This window comes from Anopheles coluzzii, chromosome 2 (assembly GCF_943734685.1).
Source record: "Anopheles coluzzii chromosome 2, AcolN3, whole genome shotgun sequence".
Taxonomy (NCBI): domain Eukaryota; kingdom Metazoa; phylum Arthropoda; class Insecta; order Diptera; family Culicidae; genus Anopheles; species Anopheles coluzzii.
The window spans coordinates 20,329,847-20,345,788 of NC_064670.1; the positions used below are offsets into that span (position 1 = coordinate 20,329,847).

A 15,942-nucleotide genomic window follows, 5' to 3' on the forward strand; every position below is an offset into this window, starting at 1 on the left:
ACGATCAATATACCAATACACCTACTGAGTGGACGCCTTTATTTGCCTGCTTATGATTGACGAAAAGTGACAATATCAACAGCACTTTTATGCTCAGAACCGCCCGAAACACACCCTAAAAATTTCACCAACAAAAAAAAAAGCGCATTCCTCCAAAATAGATTACAGTATAGGTGTGGTGTGTCAATTTTTGATTCAAAAATGTACGCCCCAAGAAAGACTCCCCGTACCTATACTTCACCCCAACCCCCCCTCCCCCCCCACCGCATCCGCATCACAAGCGCATAAATATTGCGTGCGTACCGGTTCCTTTCTTGGTGGTGAAAAACTTTCTACCAGTCCCGGACCTCCAGCGGGAGGACACCTGGAGCTGCCGAGGCGATCACCCCATGCAATGAACGATCGTCATGATGAGAGAGCGAGAAAGAGAGAGAGAGAGAGAGAGAGAGAGAGAGAGAGAGAGAGCAAAGCTCAGATCGGTGATCGGTGTAGAGAAAACGCGCACCAAGTGGCACCATTCAATGGACGGTAAGCGACGAACCGCACAGCTTACCGCACACACACCCAAAGCACGGGTTCCACGGGTTGTTGCTGCTGCTGGTCCGTATTTGTGCCGTGTTGCATTATTTGTCTTCGACCATCATTCATCATGCAGCGGCGGTTGTAAGAGGGACCCCGTCCGCACCTTAAAACGGATTGCAGTGGAAACCACTCACCCACCCCGACCGTGTGGCCGCAAAAGGGTTAACATACCGGCCACGGAGGGACAAAACAACGTGTCGGTATGCGATGTTGTGGACATAGGGTAAACATGCGCACACTCACACACACACACTCACATATTGGTGTTGAAATTGCGAAAGAGAAAGGTGAAAAGTAAACGCGGCGGTGGAAGATGCGTTTGCTTGCCCTAAACACGACGGATTGTCCTACCGCAAAGAGGGCGGGTTTCCAAGCGTCGAACCCGGGGTGGATATGCGCGTTTTGTTTGTTTCACTTATCGAGTCGAGTGACGGGGGCAATCGACACATCGGTACATTTGTGTGGATGGGTCCGTGCAACATGAGAGTGAGAGGCCCCCACACAGAGCCGTTTTGGGGAACGATCATGCGGTTTGGGTTAGTTAATGTACAAAACAATCATATTCATTCATTCATACATACGATACGCCTCATACGAAAGCATTGAAAAGGCATGGTTGGGTGATTATTTTAAAGTAAATTGCTGTAAACACAATGCCGCAATGTTTTGTTGGGTGATTTATGTAATCGGAATCCTTCCCTGGTGTGGTTGGGCGAAATCAGAAGTATTACGATGGTGTACTATTATTCAGTTGGAGCATAATGGATTGGATTTAATTCAAGTATCTGCTGATCGTATTTGTTGCAGTTAAACATCATCGGAACGAATCCATTAACTAATCTCTGGAATATTGAATACCACAATTATCTCAATTTATGATTTTGACATGAATGGAGCAAGAAGAAATCAAGCGAAAAATCTCTTTTTAATCAAAGTAAAGACAATATTACGGTTCGATACTCTGTTAATTTAAATCTATCCACTTTTGGCTTAGTAAAAACGATCGTGTGTATTATTTGCATTTTATAAACGGTTTAGATATTTCAAAGTTCGTCTAAACAAAGTAAAAGAAAGAAAAAACATTCAAGCCATATTTATGATTTAATTCATTTTGAGACGATTTTTTTAAAGTAGATTTGTACTTAAATATGCACAGCAATGTAAAAAGAAATGTTGTTTTACAGATAGCAAAAACAAAAGTGCTATAAAGTGCTGAGTGTTGACCAACATGTTGTTTCAAACGTTCAATCATTCCATCTCGAAGCAGAAAAGAAAGTAAATGACAATTGTTTAGCAAAATGTACAAATAGAAACCACCTAAAGCACTGTTGAATTAAGAAGGAAAGCAACACCGGACAAATCATTTTATACTTGTGATGCTTGTAATGCATCTCGGAAGCAACTTTTCCGCACTAAAAACTTATTAAATCATCCCTTTGCACATCATCCTCATCTCATACAGAGAGCAATCGATCGAAAACCAGGCGCGTAGTTCCGCGGGCCCAATCCATCCGGTCCGGAACGTGCATCAGCACCAGCACCAGCAGTCGAACAACATTTCACTTTCAATTTCACAAACCATACCGCCTCCTGGAGGGGGGGGGGGGGGGAGGCGGCTCGACAGTCGCTCGTCCCGCGACGTGGTGAAAATTAGTCAAACCGCTCACAGCCGGTGGCCATTTTCGGGTGTATTTTGGGCGGGTGCCAGTGCAAGGCAGGAAGGGATTAAATAGTGAAATGGAAATTGTACACCACCACAGCACCGGCTAGAGAGTATGGCAAAAATACGATTCCACATTCGGGCCTATTACCGCGCTGGACCGTTGGACTGGAGGAGTGGGGACCCATGAAGAGCTTTATTCGTTTTCGATCGAAAGTCAAACGTACTTCCGTTCCGACTGTTAAGCGGTCCACGACACAAAAGGGGGCGAATTTCGTTTGCTTTCGATTTCTATTGGTATGGCATGGGGTGTATGTGTGTGTGTGTGTGTGTGTGTGTTTGTGCCTCCTCCTTCCTTGGCAGTGCACTTGGCAGACACATCGGCATGTCCACCGGCCGGCTATACGTTTGCCAAAAAAAAACATCCAACACACAACTCGTGCCTGGCAGAAGGAAATGGAATGGAAGCGACAGAGAAGGGCCGGGAAGGGAAGGGATCTTTCCATCACGATCACGTGTGGAATTCGGACGCTAGAAAACCGGATTAGGTCCTGGCGTTGTGTGACATGGAAAACATGGTGGTGCATGTTTGTCCGTTTTGCATACTTGAGCGGGAGAGCATCGGTTCGGTACGCGCGTGGAATGTGCACCACTAATGTTATGGTAATTTAGTGCCGCCTGGTTAGGGTGCACCCCTCCCCCGCCCGCGCGAACGGGTGCCCCCCACCCCAGCTGTGGTGGCAAATTTGTCATGCCAAAATCATGGCTAATGACGATTTAAAACCAATGATTTGCTTTCCCTTTTGTGGGGCGGGTGACATTTAACAACACGAGCATGAGCACGAAACGCAAGCAACATGCGGAGGAAGCTTTAAAAACAATTTACATTTGAGTTTGCTGCAACACCCTTTCAGGGTTGCAATAATATTGTGTTGCTTTTTACTGATTTGAGTACGTGTGAATGCGTTGCGGAATTACTTAAGGTAAATTAAAAGAGTATTTTTCTTACCGATTAATAACAGACATTCCTTCCCGGCCGCATGAATCGGGGTGCATCTGTGCAAACTGTTTGGGCCAGCGTGTGTGTGTGTGTGTGCGTGTTGTTTCTCCGTCGTATCCACCTTGTGGGCACGTTTAGTCATCAGCGCAGGTCGCGGGTATTAAATGCTTGCAGGCGGAGAAAGCATACACGCGGGTCCAGTTCCACCATTGGCGAAACCGTTCACTACCTTACTGCATTAAAGCTTGAGCAGAGAGGGAGGAAAACCGGACTTGTTTGGTGAGGTGTTTTTTTTGTAATGTCGTTTGAATGCTACAAAGAACGAAACGTTTAGCTTGTGTGAGTTAGATTTCACTATTACATCTCATGATTAAAAGGGGGGGAAAGAGTAAGTAGCAGGAGAAATCACTTACCAATTAAGATTAGCATCAGGATAAGTTGTCCCGCAGGTTGGTTTCGATTAGCTTCAACGCGTGGCATTGGTCGTCTGGCGGCCTTACAATGTTTCCTCGGCAATCGCGGGTATGCTATGCAGTGGATTTGTGGCACACATTAAAATAATCAATTCTCATTATACGGAAAGTGTGAGTAATTCTGGACGGGATTATAGTTACGTTACTTTTAAAGTTGAGAGAAAATGATAATATTAAAGCTTAAGCTATTTTTCTTCATTACAACACAAATCTCGCTGGATACTGTCCCATTTGCAGGCGCACGAGCGTTCATTTTCTTTACATTTTCTTAAACAGGGCACCGTTTATATGATCGTATTCAGGTTTATTATTAATTAACATTAATCGTATGTGCTTAACGGGCGGAAAGCAACGGCATCATCAGCTCACTGCATCACGATCGTGCCCAGAACGACATCATTGCTAAACGACAGCAGCTCACGGCGCGACGGGGCGTTGGCGTGCGATCAGGACTGCTGGTTGTACTGGCACGCCTTCACCGCCACCATCTGCAGCAGGACAAAGATGGGCGAAAACACCTCACTGTACTCGAGCTGTATCTGGCCGGACAGCTTCAGGCACACCAGATACTTGAACCCGGACGTCAGCAGCAGAAACGGGATGCTCCAAACGAGCCGGTGCATCGCCTGCCGGTGCTTGTTGCCCAGGTACATCCGTATGCCGACGATGATGCAGAAGTAGGTGTTGCAGAAGTCGCCGCAGAACATGGGCGAGAACAGGTCCAACCATTCGTTGGCGGTGAGCGTACCGTTCAGCTCGCCGCTCGCCGCCTTCACCGTGAGCATGATCGTAAACACCAGGAAGGCAATCAGATTGACCAGTATCTCGAACTGCGTGATGCCGATCCATTTCACCACGTCCACCAGCTTAAAGTACGTCTTAATTTCTACCTCCTCCGACATGTTTCGCGCGTGAGTGTTCTGCAGCGGCTTTAGAGCGCGGTTTGCTTCGCGTACACGGTTAAGTTCTCTCCCCAACGACCTTGGTGGACTGCTTCACCGTAATTGTGCGGTACAGTCGAATGTGCAGGCACGAGTTCATGCGCCGCTGCACCATAAAGTCGTCCTCGTCGTGCAGGGGATGCAAATCATCCGTGATCGCTATCTGGGATGTGTTCACCTCGTACTCGAACGCTTCGGGAAATTCGGCCTTTATCCGTAGCGCCAGATTAATGCCACGGTTGATCGCCCGGCCGGTGCAGTGCAGGAACACTTCTCCGAGCGGGGAGTTCAGGATGTCCAGACAGGATTTGAGCTGATACTGCGAAAGAAAGAGGTAGGAGTTGCATTGTCAGTGCTTTACACAACCAGCACACGGTGACTCTTCCTTACTGTAAAGTCGGACTTGTATGTAACGTAAACGTCGTTCTCGCGCGTAAAGTACTTCGGAAGGACACGATTCTTCACTGTATGGCGGTCGGTTGGTTTGCGCTGGAAGTTGCTAGTGCCGTTTCCTTTCCCAGCTGAACCACCACCACCGCCGCCGCCGCCGTCGGTGCGGTCTCTCTTGCGTGGCGTTTTCTCCGCGGACTTTTTCACAGCTGCTGGTCCATCGCTGCCGGCTGGTGTGCTGGACATTCTATAAAGGGCCTATTCTATCGCACTTCGAATCGATCGTTTCCATCCGGAAATGTAATAAACCACTGCTAGCGAAAGGGGTTGCTGTATGGAAAGGAGCACTTTGCTGGATCCACACGGTATGTTTGTTTACATTTGTGACAGTTGTTGACACGTGCAGGTCAAACTGTTTGACAGATGTAAAAAATTAACCTTTTTGTAAATGTGTTCTTGGGGCGTTGTAATGCAGTTACAAATGAAAAGGAAAAAAAGACTTTTAGAGATTTTGTAATCATTCAAAATATTTCAAATAAACAAAAAATGGTCATGTCCCGAAATACGTTATCGATACAGTTTTATTTGTTTAATATTTAAAATTCGGCTGCAGATTACCGGTCGATCTGCCAACACCGGAGAGCACTTATTTTGCCTTTTTAATTGTTTCCTTTTTTGCACGAGATGCTGCCTTGCAGCGCGTTACGATAGCCAGTATGATGGCCAGTGCAAACCCAAGCACGATGAACAGCAATCCCGCGCCAAATGCGTACACAACCATGGGATACTCGCTGTACAGCTTGGCGTACATGTTTGGCGCATCTTTCAGATACTGGACGGCCAGTTCAACAAGATTATCGCTAAAAGTAAAAAGTATAAAATGTATCAATATCGGCATCTTTTCCACAATTACAGCTTAATCAGACACTTACAATGGTGACAACGGCACTGGGACGCGTTCGGCCTTTGCATTCTTGTACCAGTCCTGGGCGAATGTGACGAACGATTTGATGTCGTACTTGCTTATTTCATACCGGTAGTACTTTCCCTGCCGTAGGCTGTTAAAGGATTAAAAATTAATCTCCACCGTTCGATTTAAATTGAGCCACGCGTTGAATACTTACAAAACGAAATCTGGCACCTTTTTCACCTGAAACCGTGCGGCCGTTTCGCTTCCCTTGCCATCCTTTTGCACACGAGCGACATTCATGCGCGTTTTCAGATCGGCCGCAACCGCTTCCCACACGGCCGTAAGCCGCTGGCAATCGACGCAGTTCGTCGTGTAGCTGAAATCGAATAATCGAATTTGAGCTTATTTTCTAATCGCGTGAAACCATTTCCCTGGACACACTTACAACATAATGAACCAATCACCGGTGGTGGCACCACTAGAAGCCTGCGTAAGATGCTCGAACGTTTCATCGGAAAGCTCCTTCACGTTCGGATCCTTGTTCTGTATCAGCTTGCCGATCAGTGCGTCCTCCTCGATCGCTCCATCGTACAGCAGCGGTACACCGTGGCGGAAGTACACGACGGCCGGCTCCTTGCTGGGGCTGTACAGCCGGGCCATCGAGCTGCTTACCGCTTTTACCGCATGTGCCTGCAGATTGTCCTCGATTTCTTGCTTCAGCTTCGACAAGATGGCCTCAAACTTGTCACAGTCGGCACAGTTGGGTTTTGCTAAAAAAGAAGGGGCAACGAATGAGAAATCGTGGGCCGCTTGAGCTCACAATAACAACAATGCGGTATATTGTGACTGGACTTACAGAAAAGTACAATAAAGTTGTTGTGGCTGTGAAACTTCTTCACGAGATCATCTTCACTCACAGTCTCCAAGGGCGATGATGCACGACAGATGCCGGTAAGGGCGAGCAGCGCAAAAACGAGTACTTTCAGCATGATTGTCACAGTGTAGCTACCATGGATGGATTGGAGGGATTAAGTATGCAACGAATATCACTGGAATGATGGGGACAAAAAGGTAATGAAAATATCACAGAACCGTGCGACGAAAGGCGGCACCACGATCAACAAGTTCTTGCCAACGCAATGCTTTGTGATGACAAAGCCTGGCATGCTGTGTGTTTGACAGCATTTCCACAGCACATCGGTGCACAGTGGACGAGAGCTGCTGCTGACGCCAGTTTAAATATTTTTCAAGACGTTCGTATTTTCTCATCATCCGATCAAATGCGGGCCACTTCATGCTCCATGTGAAATGACTGATTTTATTTTATTCTACTTGTTCTGTTCATACGGTCTTTTAGCCCATCTGCTCGTATCGTGCGTTTACAATCCTCACCATCCTGAAACGACAGTACGGTTCTATAAATTAATCAATGCGGCGTGAAATAACAATCTAGAAATCGCGCTACGAAGTAGGGAAGGCGAAAAAGGAATCGCTAATGTGTTAAAACAATACTTTTTGCCTCGCTTAAAGTCATTTCTTTACCCGAATGGATGTTTTTTTTTTCTTTTGCAAATGATGCCTCTCCGCACGAACCCGAGCTACCCATCGCTACCCTGCGCGCCACGAAAACTAAAGCGAATTAGACAACACAAACACAACTGACCCTTGTATTCGGCATCTAACTATTGCAGTTACGATACACAAGTCCACACATTGCCGGTCGGCTGGATGTGTGACAATTTTGTGGCAATTTCCGTTGCGCTCGTTTAGCCAGACCAAGTACACAATTAATACAAAATCGAATCGCCTCACAGGAATCGGACACCGCTGGCGGCGGCATGCGCCATCAGCGTGCTGGCAGCTTGTTGCGTCTCTAGCAGCAGGCGCGCCTCGTTCAGCCAATCTAGTGCGGCCTTGCGCGGCGCCCCCTGCAGCAGATTGACGTACTGGACCGTCTTGACCAGGTCGCCCCGATCGAGCCAGTACCGGGCGCGGTTCAGGATGTCGTACGTGTCCAGCTTGCTAAAGTCGAACGGTTTGTTCTCGAGCTCGTCCTGCGAGATGGGCTTGTCGGGGCGAGCGATCAGGGCGGCCTGCAGGTAGGAAAGCACGTACATCGGCAACCGGGCACCCTCGGCCGGGACGAGGGCCAACCGGCGGGACACTTCCTCCACCTTGAGGAAGCGTTCGCGGAGCGCATCCTCCGGGTAGACGCCACGCTTGACGGCCGTTTCGGGCAGACCCTTCAGCACCACGGTCACCAGCTCGTCCCCTTCGGCCGACCGGGCTACGGCGGCTATTTCGTCCTTGAGCGGGCGCAGCTGATCGCGCCATGATTTGCCGGGCTGGCCGCTACGGATCGACGACCACAGGGACTGGCAGGCTCCCCATAGGGCTTGCGCTTGGTGTGCGCTTTTCTCCGCGTCAGCATGCTCTGGGGGAAACGGTAAATAGGTAAAATCGATTAGTAACTGAACCGGAAAAGGGCTTTTCCATGCAGAAATAAAGGCAAGACACAAACATAAAGATTTAGTAAGAGTGTTACGCATGCATATTACTTTCTTAACTACAATCGGTTAAATTATGAGCAAGTACCTTTCATTTCGGTATCAATCTCTATCCTCGTCAGCCACACAGTTTAAAGCAGTTAATGATGACACACATACACACGCGTATGAATGAGTCAATGGAATGAGTCAGGGGTGGTGGATGGGGTGCATCCATACACAGTAAACATGAGTGTGGCATGTGGTACGGGAAAGAAGAGCAAAGAACACGGCATACTGTTAGCGACCACAGACACACACGTACTCACTCGGGAAAAGCACAATCTCTCATCGTGGCTATCCGATTGTTAGAAAACTCCACCAAAAAACCACTACTTACCGACCAGTGCGTTGTGAATGCCCTTCAGCTTGCCCAGCATTGCCGCGAGCTGCAGCTTGTAGCTTGCCTGTTCCGTGGTAATCTTCTCATCCAGCTCGCGCTGGAATTTTCGCTTCATCTCCAGCTCCTTCTGCGTCAGCGCATCCTTCAGATGGTCCACGTGTGCCTCCGTCTGGCGCTTCAGCTGCTCGCGCATCTGCTGCTCCAGCTCGGCCCGCGTAAGCAGCAGCTTCTTCTGGTTGAGCAGGTTCAGCTGGCGCTTCTCCTTCGCAATCTCGTACTCCAGGCGTGCCTTCACCTCCTCGCTCTGGTCCGAACCGCGCACCGCCTCGAGCGCACGGCGCAGATTCTGGTCGCCCTCGATCTGCAGCTTTTGCAGCTCCTTCTGGTGCGCAATCACCTGCGTGTACGCGTGCAGGATGAACAGGTCCAGCTCGTCCTTGGAAAGGTTCAGCTTGCGCTCCGCCAGATTAATGCCCGGGAAGAGCGATTCCATCTCCTCCACGAAGTAGTTGCGGGCCGACTCCACCCGCTTCCAGTACTTTTCGCCGAGCGAGGCAAGATCGCGCGCCGCATACACCTCCTCCTTGGCCTTCTTCAGATGGTCCAGGTAGGCGGCAATGTTCTGTCTCGCCTTGTCCTTCAGCTCGTCCGAGCACTTGATCTCGCGGCTGTTCAGCAACGCGTGCAGCTTCTCGATGTTGCCCCTCGCCTTGTCGGCCGCATCTTCCGCGGCCTGCAGCGCGGTGTCGCGCGCACTCGTGCGGTTGCGCAGCGTGGTCCAGCTGGACGAGTCCAGCTTATCGACCGACTCGTCCACCACCTTGCGCACCTCGTTCGTGTACGACTTCAGCACGTCGACCGCGTGCCCGTACTCTTTGATGGCGATCGTAGCGGCCACCTCCACCTGCTGCTCAAGGTCGCTGATGGATTTCGGTACAGTTTCGCCGCCAGATGCCAGAGGTACTGGCTTCGATGGTGCTGCCGGTGCGCTCTTAGCCGGAGCAGCTGCTGTGGCAGCAGCCGCAGCTTTGGAAGCCGTCGCGGTCGTCACCTTTGGTGTGGCAGCTTCCGGCTTCTTCTTCGGCTGCTCAGGTACCTTGTCGGAGAGGTTGATGGGCTCCGGTTTCGGAAGGGGAGGTGACGGTACCGGCACGTGAACCGACTTGGCGCGGGTGATCGGCGGTAAATCAGGTTCTGAAAAGGGTAAAATAAGTTTGTGTTTACCTGTCCAGGAATCAAACGCATCAAAGTAAAAAAAAATCGGTCTTACTTTTCTCCTGCTTCTTTTCCTCCTCACCGCCACCGAAGAAGCCGGTGATGGTGGAAGTGTACTCGCCGATGGTTTTGCTAATATCGTCCATCTTTTTGGACACCTCGTCCAGAGGGTTCGTCTCCTGCAGCAGCGTCTTCAGCACCGGTTCCAGCGCGGGAACATTCGTAATTAACGTTTTGCGGAACTCATTATCGTACCTGGAAAACGCACAACATTATCACGATCAGCGATTAGAAACTGGCAGGTCCCTCTCTAGCAGTTTATCTTATCAGCTGTACATCAGCTGCACACTCACTTGGCGTACGTTACGACGCCTCCACCAATAAGGATTGGGGAGAGCACCACTAGCACCTTTCCGAATCCTGCCTCCTGCAGCGGGGGCAGGTTGGAACCTCGTGCGCTTCCGCTGTACGATCGGCTGGCGGCGAACAGCTGGGCGGACGGTCGCTAAAAGAGAAGAAGCATCGCCGAGATTAGATCACGCTCTTTCGGGACCACAAAAATAAACACATTCTCGCAGCACACGTCAAAAGCGCACTGGTATACTGGTGTGCGCCGGATGCATTGCAAACCACACAACCATTGGACGAGGATACCGAATTTAGGCGATTAGCGAAAAATGGTGCAATGACGGTGGGGAATGCAACGACACACTCTCTCTCTCTCGCCCCGGCGACGGGTTGCAATTGCACCGACACGATAGCACGGGCACGGGTGCAGTCCGCCCGCGTATTATGACATAACACGCTCTTTTTTCGCATCCATCCCATCCTGCAAAATCCTGACCCGGTCGCACTCCGCTCGATACGTACTTTCGAATTGTTCGCGAGCGCCTTCTGCACCAGCAAGCGATACATGATGCTGCGTTACTTTGTCGACTTGTGTGTCACACGGCGAGCGCTCTGCTCCGGGGGAAGCCTCTGGTATGTTGGGGCCTCTTTTTTTGGTCCGACTCTGGCAGAAAGTACCACACAGCACCTGATACGAACTCCGCTGTCTCGCTGAGAGAGGGGGAAAAAGTGTTCGCAGCACAGCGAGGGGCGGGGGACCGATCTGACATAAGCGATTACGACGGCAGAAAAACATTTCGCTGACAGCTGTACAATTTGACAGTTGGGCAGTGACGTTTGCAGTTGGGAAACGGGTGCTATTTAAAAAAAGCCGTTACAAGGAAATCGAACGATAATTTGAGATTTTCTAATAAAAATGCATTCCATACATCCTTAAGACTGTAACGTCCGGACTAATATCGCCCACTGTGCACTCAACCCGAACCCCGAACGCAGCGGTATAAACGCATTATACCTTGACCGCTGGAGCACCCGGTGTGCTAGATGAACTGTCATAAAAAAAGCTCTCTTCTTGGCGCGACATTGAACTGAACAGACGTAAGCCACCGACTTCTGTGTATAATTATTTGTGTGCTCTTCTGAATCGTGCAAAATATTATTAAAACGGCCTATTAACCTTCTGCTAACCGTAAAACGCTTGGTCGTTTCAAGACATAAAAATCTTTATTTGACAGAATAAATCGTGCTTAAAATGGATGAACTTCTCGATTTTCGTACAAATAATCCAATGCGTCCAGCAGCGCACGGTAGTTCACTTCCTGTCGATAGCCTGTGGGCAGGGAAAAGAAGGACAATTCTCCTTTATATAATATCTACTGACCAAACTAAATCGCCCTTTGCGCTTACCAACTTCCACCGCAAAATACTTGCACAGCGTCTCAAACTCGCGGCTCGAGATGCGCGTGTGCAGGTCGCGCGTTGCGAACGCGCGCAGCAACTGGTTTCGGCCCACGTGTCCGATCTGCTGCCGGTCGAAATCTTTCAGCAGCGAGCCCAAATTCGACACAATGTCCGCATGGCGGGCGAGCTTCTGCAGCACCTTGGACAGGATGGTTCGCTCGTGGAAGTTGAGAAAATTGACCGGCTGCTCGTCGGCCGGAAAATGGCTGCACGGTACTAGCAGCGGTGCTCGCTCCAGGTACGGTTGATAGTCGACTTCGGCTACGGTATCACAGAACCGCCTGTAGTCCACCGTCTGGCAGGTGGGTGTGCGGAACAGCTCGCACAGCAGCTGCATCTCGTTCGGAGTCAGCTGAACGCTGGCCGTTGACAAGCCTCGGCAGAACTGCTCATCGCTGATACGGTGGTGGTTTAGCGGATCAAATCCTTCCATATAATCTACCAACCGTAACCGGCGCCGTACAGTTTGGGCCTTCACCTTTGCCAGCACTCGAACGATATCTCGCTCCCAGGGCATCGGCTCTGCCGGTGCCGTTTGGTCTTTGTTGATCATTTCGATAATTTTTCGATACGGAAGTGTGCTGTTCTCATCGGCTGGAACCGTCACTCCAACATCCTTCAGGAATTGATTGTAATGAAAGCCCAATGTGTCACCGTACAGCTTTTCCAGCAGGAAAGCTTCCCGCTCCTCCAGATGTACGGCACACATGGAAAACACTTCCCGAGCTTGGCTGAAGCTAACGTGACCGTTACGATGCGTATCGAAATCTTGGAACGGTGGCTCGATCAATATGCTTTTGCAGGCGATTTTGCGCTTCAGCTCACGTACAATCCGCTCAGCATCGTGGAGTGCGTCCTCGGCCAGCTGTTCCTTCCCAGGGTGGGGTAAATTCTTCACCGCCTGTGGAGGACTTTCGAGCTGCTTGAACGGCCCCTTGTCCAGATGCTTCTCCGTAAACACCCGCTCCATTTCGTCCACAAAAGCCGTCCAGTGCACTTTGCAAGGATCTTTCGGGTCAGCATATCGTTTGCAAAGCTGCTTAATTTCCCGCTCATTCAAAGGCAATCGATCGAGGGGCGAAAGTCCTATCACGTCCAGGCAGCGGATAAAGGTGCTCTTGGCCATCCATCCACAGCGCTGCGGATCGTACGGCTGGAAAAAGTCCTTCGCACCGATCGATCCATTCCAAATGTGTCGCTGTATGCGCAGGAGCAGCTCCTCCAGCCCATAGTCCCGCCGGGCCGCATCCAAACAGGGATGAAAAGCGAAACGCTTACCCAGCAGGGTGGCCAACGGTACGGTACCAATCTCCGTACGATCCACCTTAGGCAGGTGGGTGTGTATGATTTTCGGTGGCACTGCCGCATCATCCTTCTCCCGGTCGAGTGCACCGTCGTGCGCATCCACATAGCGAACCAGCTGATCGATCTCGTCGATAAATGCTTTGTAGTTGAAATTATGCCCATTGGTCGAGAAGCGCTTTACGAGCAGAACGGTGTCCGGCTTGGCGAGCGTTACTCCCAAAAAGTAAAGCACGCGTGTCGCATACCGTACCGTGCAGTATGGTGCCGTGTTGGTCGTTAGCGAGTAGTCCTCGAAGTAGGGCGTTAGCACGTGCTCCCGATAGCGCAACGCTTTCGCGATCGACATCAGCATCAGCGCCAGCTTGCGATGTTCGTACACGGACAAGCGATCGTCAGGATGGTCGCGAACATCACCATCATAGGGCGAGCGGGTGCCCTTCTCTTTGCCGAACAGAACATCGCAAAACTGATCGTACGACGTGCGGCCAGCAGTGGCGCTAAAGTATTCGGCAAGCTGACAAACCGACTCCTTGTTCACAGCTTCTCCCAGGTGGCAGGCAAGGATGTTGGCAAACAGGTACACCGGTATCGTGCCGGAATGGCAGGAATCTTGCTGCTGGAACTGTAGCCGTAGCTTTTCTGCGACCGGCTCTAGCTGGCACCGTATGTATTCGCAACTCTTCCAAACGGCTAGCAAACGAGCGTGCTGCGCAGGGATGGACGAAGGCGGTGGTTACTACTGTGTCCCAAAATGGAACTCGCTTACATACCTCGGCGTGGGCATTGTCATCGCAGGGAAATTTCGTTTTCATTTTGTGGATAATTTAGTACGCGTTCGTTGTCTGTCTTCTGTTCTAAGCGTAGGACGTTCCTCTCAGTACACTCACACGCTGTTATGGCTACTTAGATTGAAATGTTCTTTTCTGAAAGCGTTTTTGGTGTTCCAGGTGTGTTCTACAGGAAAATTGTTCCACCAAAGCAGGCTGTGTGTGTTGTGAAGTAGTTGCCATGTGTCGTTTTCCATTCTGCGTTGGAGAAGGATTATTATTACCTTAAATTTTTAGATTTTTAAAAAATTATTTAAACTTTTTAATTAAATATACACACTTGCGGTTTGAATATTGATTTGCGTTTATTACTCTGAGTCTTTCGTTTTTTTTTTATTGATTTCTTTATTGGTAGGTTTGCTGTTAGTGCATGTGCGTCTGCTTGGTATTATTTTCTTATGTTATTTTCCCTGCTTCACTCTTTACTTTACTCTCTTTTCAAAATCATTGTCAACAGTAGTGTCATAAACTCCTCAACCGATTTAACTCTTTTTACGAGATTTTTTTTTCCATTTACCATATCCATGCTTATCTCCGCGAGCGAGCGGGAAATATTGTTTCCCTTTTTTAGCACACATGCACACAACACATGTACAAAACTCAATGGTGTATGTTGATATATTACGTAGTGTATGTATGTATTTGTCGCTTATTCTGTCTTTTTCTCTGTTTTTTTTTTAATTTTTGTTTTTTCATCTCTTCCTCTACATTCTGTACTATATTTTTAGTCATTTTTTTATTCGTATCAAAAGCCACTGTATGTTTTGCTTTTCCGTTTTCAATGTTCCAGTTCTGTCTGCACTTCCTTCTTTGCAGCATATAATGTTTAAATTTTTCCTCTTTTATTTTTGTTTTTAGTTTCTCTCGCTCTCTCTCCTCGTTTTGCTAGTTTCCTGTTTCAACATTTACTTATTTTGCTTTTATTTGTCTTACTTTCTTTCTTTCCACAACTTCTGGCATCATAACAACAACTTTCGATCGGTTTGCATTATTTTTTTTGTTATTCTTTCACTTATAAGCTGCCACACACACACACAACGCACCCCATGCACATATAACAACAACGGACGTTAAATGAAAACATAGTTGGAGAAAATAGAAAGAAATTCGAGCAAAAGTTTCTATAAAGGATAGATTGCATGTTAGAAATGAATAAATTGGAAGAAACATACAATCATTCATTGAGCCATGCTTTTAGGGATATATTCATACTCAATAATACAGATACATACTAGGGCAGATTCGTTATCTTATTAGATAGAGGGTTACGTCCTGCTTTTATTAATACGTTAGGTATAAACCTATACACTCTAATACACTAACCCCGTTGACACTTCGTTCCTATTTTCACCCGGCAAATCAGTACTTTCTTTCGTATTTGATCTACTGAAGAAATCCTTTACAAGCAGAGACTTTGAAAATAAGAAAAAAAATCTAATACAGGCGGTCCCCGAGATACACGGTTGATGGGGACCGAAAACGGCCACAAAATACCGCGTATCTCGAATTTCCGCGTAAGTCGAATCTCGTGGTTTCCAGCTAAAATATCAGTAATGGTCGTGTAATTTTGCAAGTAGGGGGAGGTTATAGTTACTTTATGAATTAGTTGATATGATTCTGACTGAATATAACAGTTTTAAACCATTTGAAATAGTTTTTAACATTCGATCAAAACGGAAATTGTTTGGCAATTTAAAATTGATGTGTCAAATCAGTACAATTTGTTCAAAGAATTGTCAAATTTAGAAATCCGCGTATCTCCGAATCCGTGTATAAGAGGTACCGTGTATCTCGGGGACCGCCTGTACAATGGAAAACTTTCTCGAATTCTTTCCAAGGACAGGGGATCTCTACGAGGGCGCAGATATACAAGAGACTGCTTTCTTTGGCCTTTCAGCTACTAGGAGCTAGTAGATTCGCTCTGCTACTAAGGAACTGCTA

At 48.4% G+C, this 15,942-nt stretch overlaps 5 protein-coding genes across 6 annotated transcripts; all 5 read right to left on the bottom strand.

The window, feature by feature from the left end:
• Window positions 1-3,998: 3,998 nt before the first annotated feature.
• LOC120952316 (transmembrane protein 203) lies at window positions 3,999-4,617 on the bottom strand. The gene has a single exon (XM_040371592.2). The coding sequence runs from the start codon at window positions 4,615-4,617 to the stop codon at window positions 4,162-4,164; it is 456 nt and encodes a 151-aa protein (XP_040227526.1). The 3' UTR covers window positions 3,999-4,161.
• A 58-nt stretch (window positions 4,618-4,675) lies between these two features.
• LOC120952315 (ribonuclease P protein subunit p20) lies at window positions 4,676-5,431 on the bottom strand. The gene is made up of 2 exons (XM_040371590.2): window positions 5,047-5,431; window positions 4,676-4,975 (listed from the first exon to the last, which is right to left on the bottom strand). The coding sequence occupies exons 1-2, from the start codon at window positions 5,290-5,292 to the stop codon at window positions 4,676-4,678; spliced, it is 546 nt and encodes a 181-aa protein (XP_040227524.2). The 5' UTR covers window positions 5,293-5,431.
• Window positions 5,432-5,609: 178 nt separating this feature from the next.
• Window positions 5,610-7,094, bottom strand: LOC120952312 (thioredoxin domain-containing protein). The gene is made up of 5 exons (XM_040371586.2): window positions 6,813-7,094; window positions 6,402-6,726; window positions 6,171-6,332; window positions 5,979-6,104; window positions 5,610-5,906 (listed from the first exon to the last, which is right to left on the bottom strand). Exons 1-5 carry the CDS (start codon window positions 6,943-6,945, stop codon window positions 5,693-5,695), a joined length of 960 nt encoding a protein of 319 aa, XP_040227520.2. The 5' UTR covers window positions 6,946-7,094; the 3' UTR covers window positions 5,610-5,692.
• Window positions 7,095-7,254: 160 nt separating this feature from the next.
• LOC120952310 (MICOS complex subunit Mic60) lies at window positions 7,255-11,153 on the bottom strand. 2 transcript variants are annotated; one of them, XM_040371584.2, is made up of 6 exons: window positions 10,931-11,153; window positions 10,414-10,565; window positions 10,116-10,315; window positions 8,843-10,039; window positions 8,552-8,572; window positions 7,255-8,390 (listed from the first exon to the last, which is right to left on the bottom strand). In XM_040371584.2, the coding sequence occupies exons 1-6, from the start codon at window positions 10,973-10,975 to the stop codon at window positions 7,765-7,767; spliced, it is 2,241 nt and encodes a 746-aa protein (XP_040227518.2). In that variant the 5' UTR covers window positions 10,976-11,153; the 3' UTR covers window positions 7,255-7,764. The 2 variants fall into 2 exon arrangements, with proteins under 2 accessions (XP_040227518.2, XP_049462965.1); XM_049607008.1 differs by lacking the exon at window positions 8,552-8,572 and having other exon boundaries at window positions 10,931-11,152.
• Window positions 11,154-11,479: 326 nt separating this feature from the next.
• LOC120952311 (uncharacterized) lies at window positions 11,480-15,842 on the bottom strand. The gene is made up of 3 exons (XM_040371585.2): window positions 13,945-15,842; window positions 11,816-13,880; window positions 11,480-11,738 (listed from the first exon to the last, which is right to left on the bottom strand). Exons 1-3 carry the CDS (start codon window positions 13,984-13,986, stop codon window positions 11,656-11,658), a joined length of 2,190 nt encoding a protein of 729 aa, XP_040227519.2. The 5' UTR covers window positions 13,987-15,842; the 3' UTR covers window positions 11,480-11,655.
• Window positions 15,843-15,942: the final 100 nt, after the last annotated feature.

Excerpts from the sequence above, each read along its gene's own strand:
- LOC120952316 (XM_040371592.2), bottom strand. The coding sequence starts at position 4,617 with ATGTCGGAGGAGGTAGAAATTAAGACGTACTTTAAGCTGGTGGACGTG.
- LOC120952315 (XM_040371590.2), bottom strand. The coding sequence starts at position 5,292 with ATGTCCAGCACACCAGCCGGCAGCGATGGACCAGCAGCTGTGAAAAAG. Across the intron at positions 4,976-5,046 it reads CATACAAGTCCGACTTTACA|TATCAGCTCAAATCCTGTCT; the intron begins GTAAGGAAGAGT and ends TTTCTTTCGCAG.
- LOC120952312 (XM_040371586.2), bottom strand. The coding sequence starts at position 6,945 with ATGCTGAAAGTACTCGTTTTTGCGCTGCTCGCCCTTACCGGCATCTGT. Across the intron at positions 6,727-6,812 it reads CAACTTTATTGTACTTTTCT|CAAAACCCAACTGTGCCGAC; the intron begins GTAAGTCCAGTC and ends CTTCTTTTTTAG. Across the intron at positions 6,105-6,170 it reads AAGGTGCCAGATTTCGTTTT|CCTACGGCAGGGAAAGTACT; the intron begins GTAAGTATTCAA and ends ATCCTTTAACAG.
- LOC120952310 (XM_040371584.2), bottom strand. The coding sequence starts at position 10,975 with ATGTATCGCTTGCTGGTGCAGAAGGCGCTCGCGAACAATTCGAAA. Across the intron at positions 10,566-10,930 it reads CGCTCGCGAACAATTCGAAA|CGACCGTCCGCCCAGCTGTT; the intron begins GTACGTATCGAG and ends CTTCTCTTTTAG. Across the intron at positions 10,316-10,413 it reads GGCGTCGTAACGTACGCCAA|GTACGATAATGAGTTCCGCA; the intron begins GTGAGTGTGCAG and ends TGCGTTTTCCAG.
- LOC120952311 (XM_040371585.2), bottom strand. The coding sequence starts at position 13,986 with ATGAAAACGAAATTTCCCTGCGATGACAATGCCCACGCCGAG. Across the intron at positions 13,881-13,944 it reads ATGACAATGCCCACGCCGAG|CACGCTCGTTTGCTAGCCGT; the intron begins GTATGTAAGCGA and ends ATCCCTGCGCAG. Across the intron at positions 11,739-11,815 it reads GTATTTTGCGGTGGAAGTTG|GCTATCGACAGGAAGTGAAC; the intron begins GTAAGCGCAAAG and ends CCCTGCCCACAG.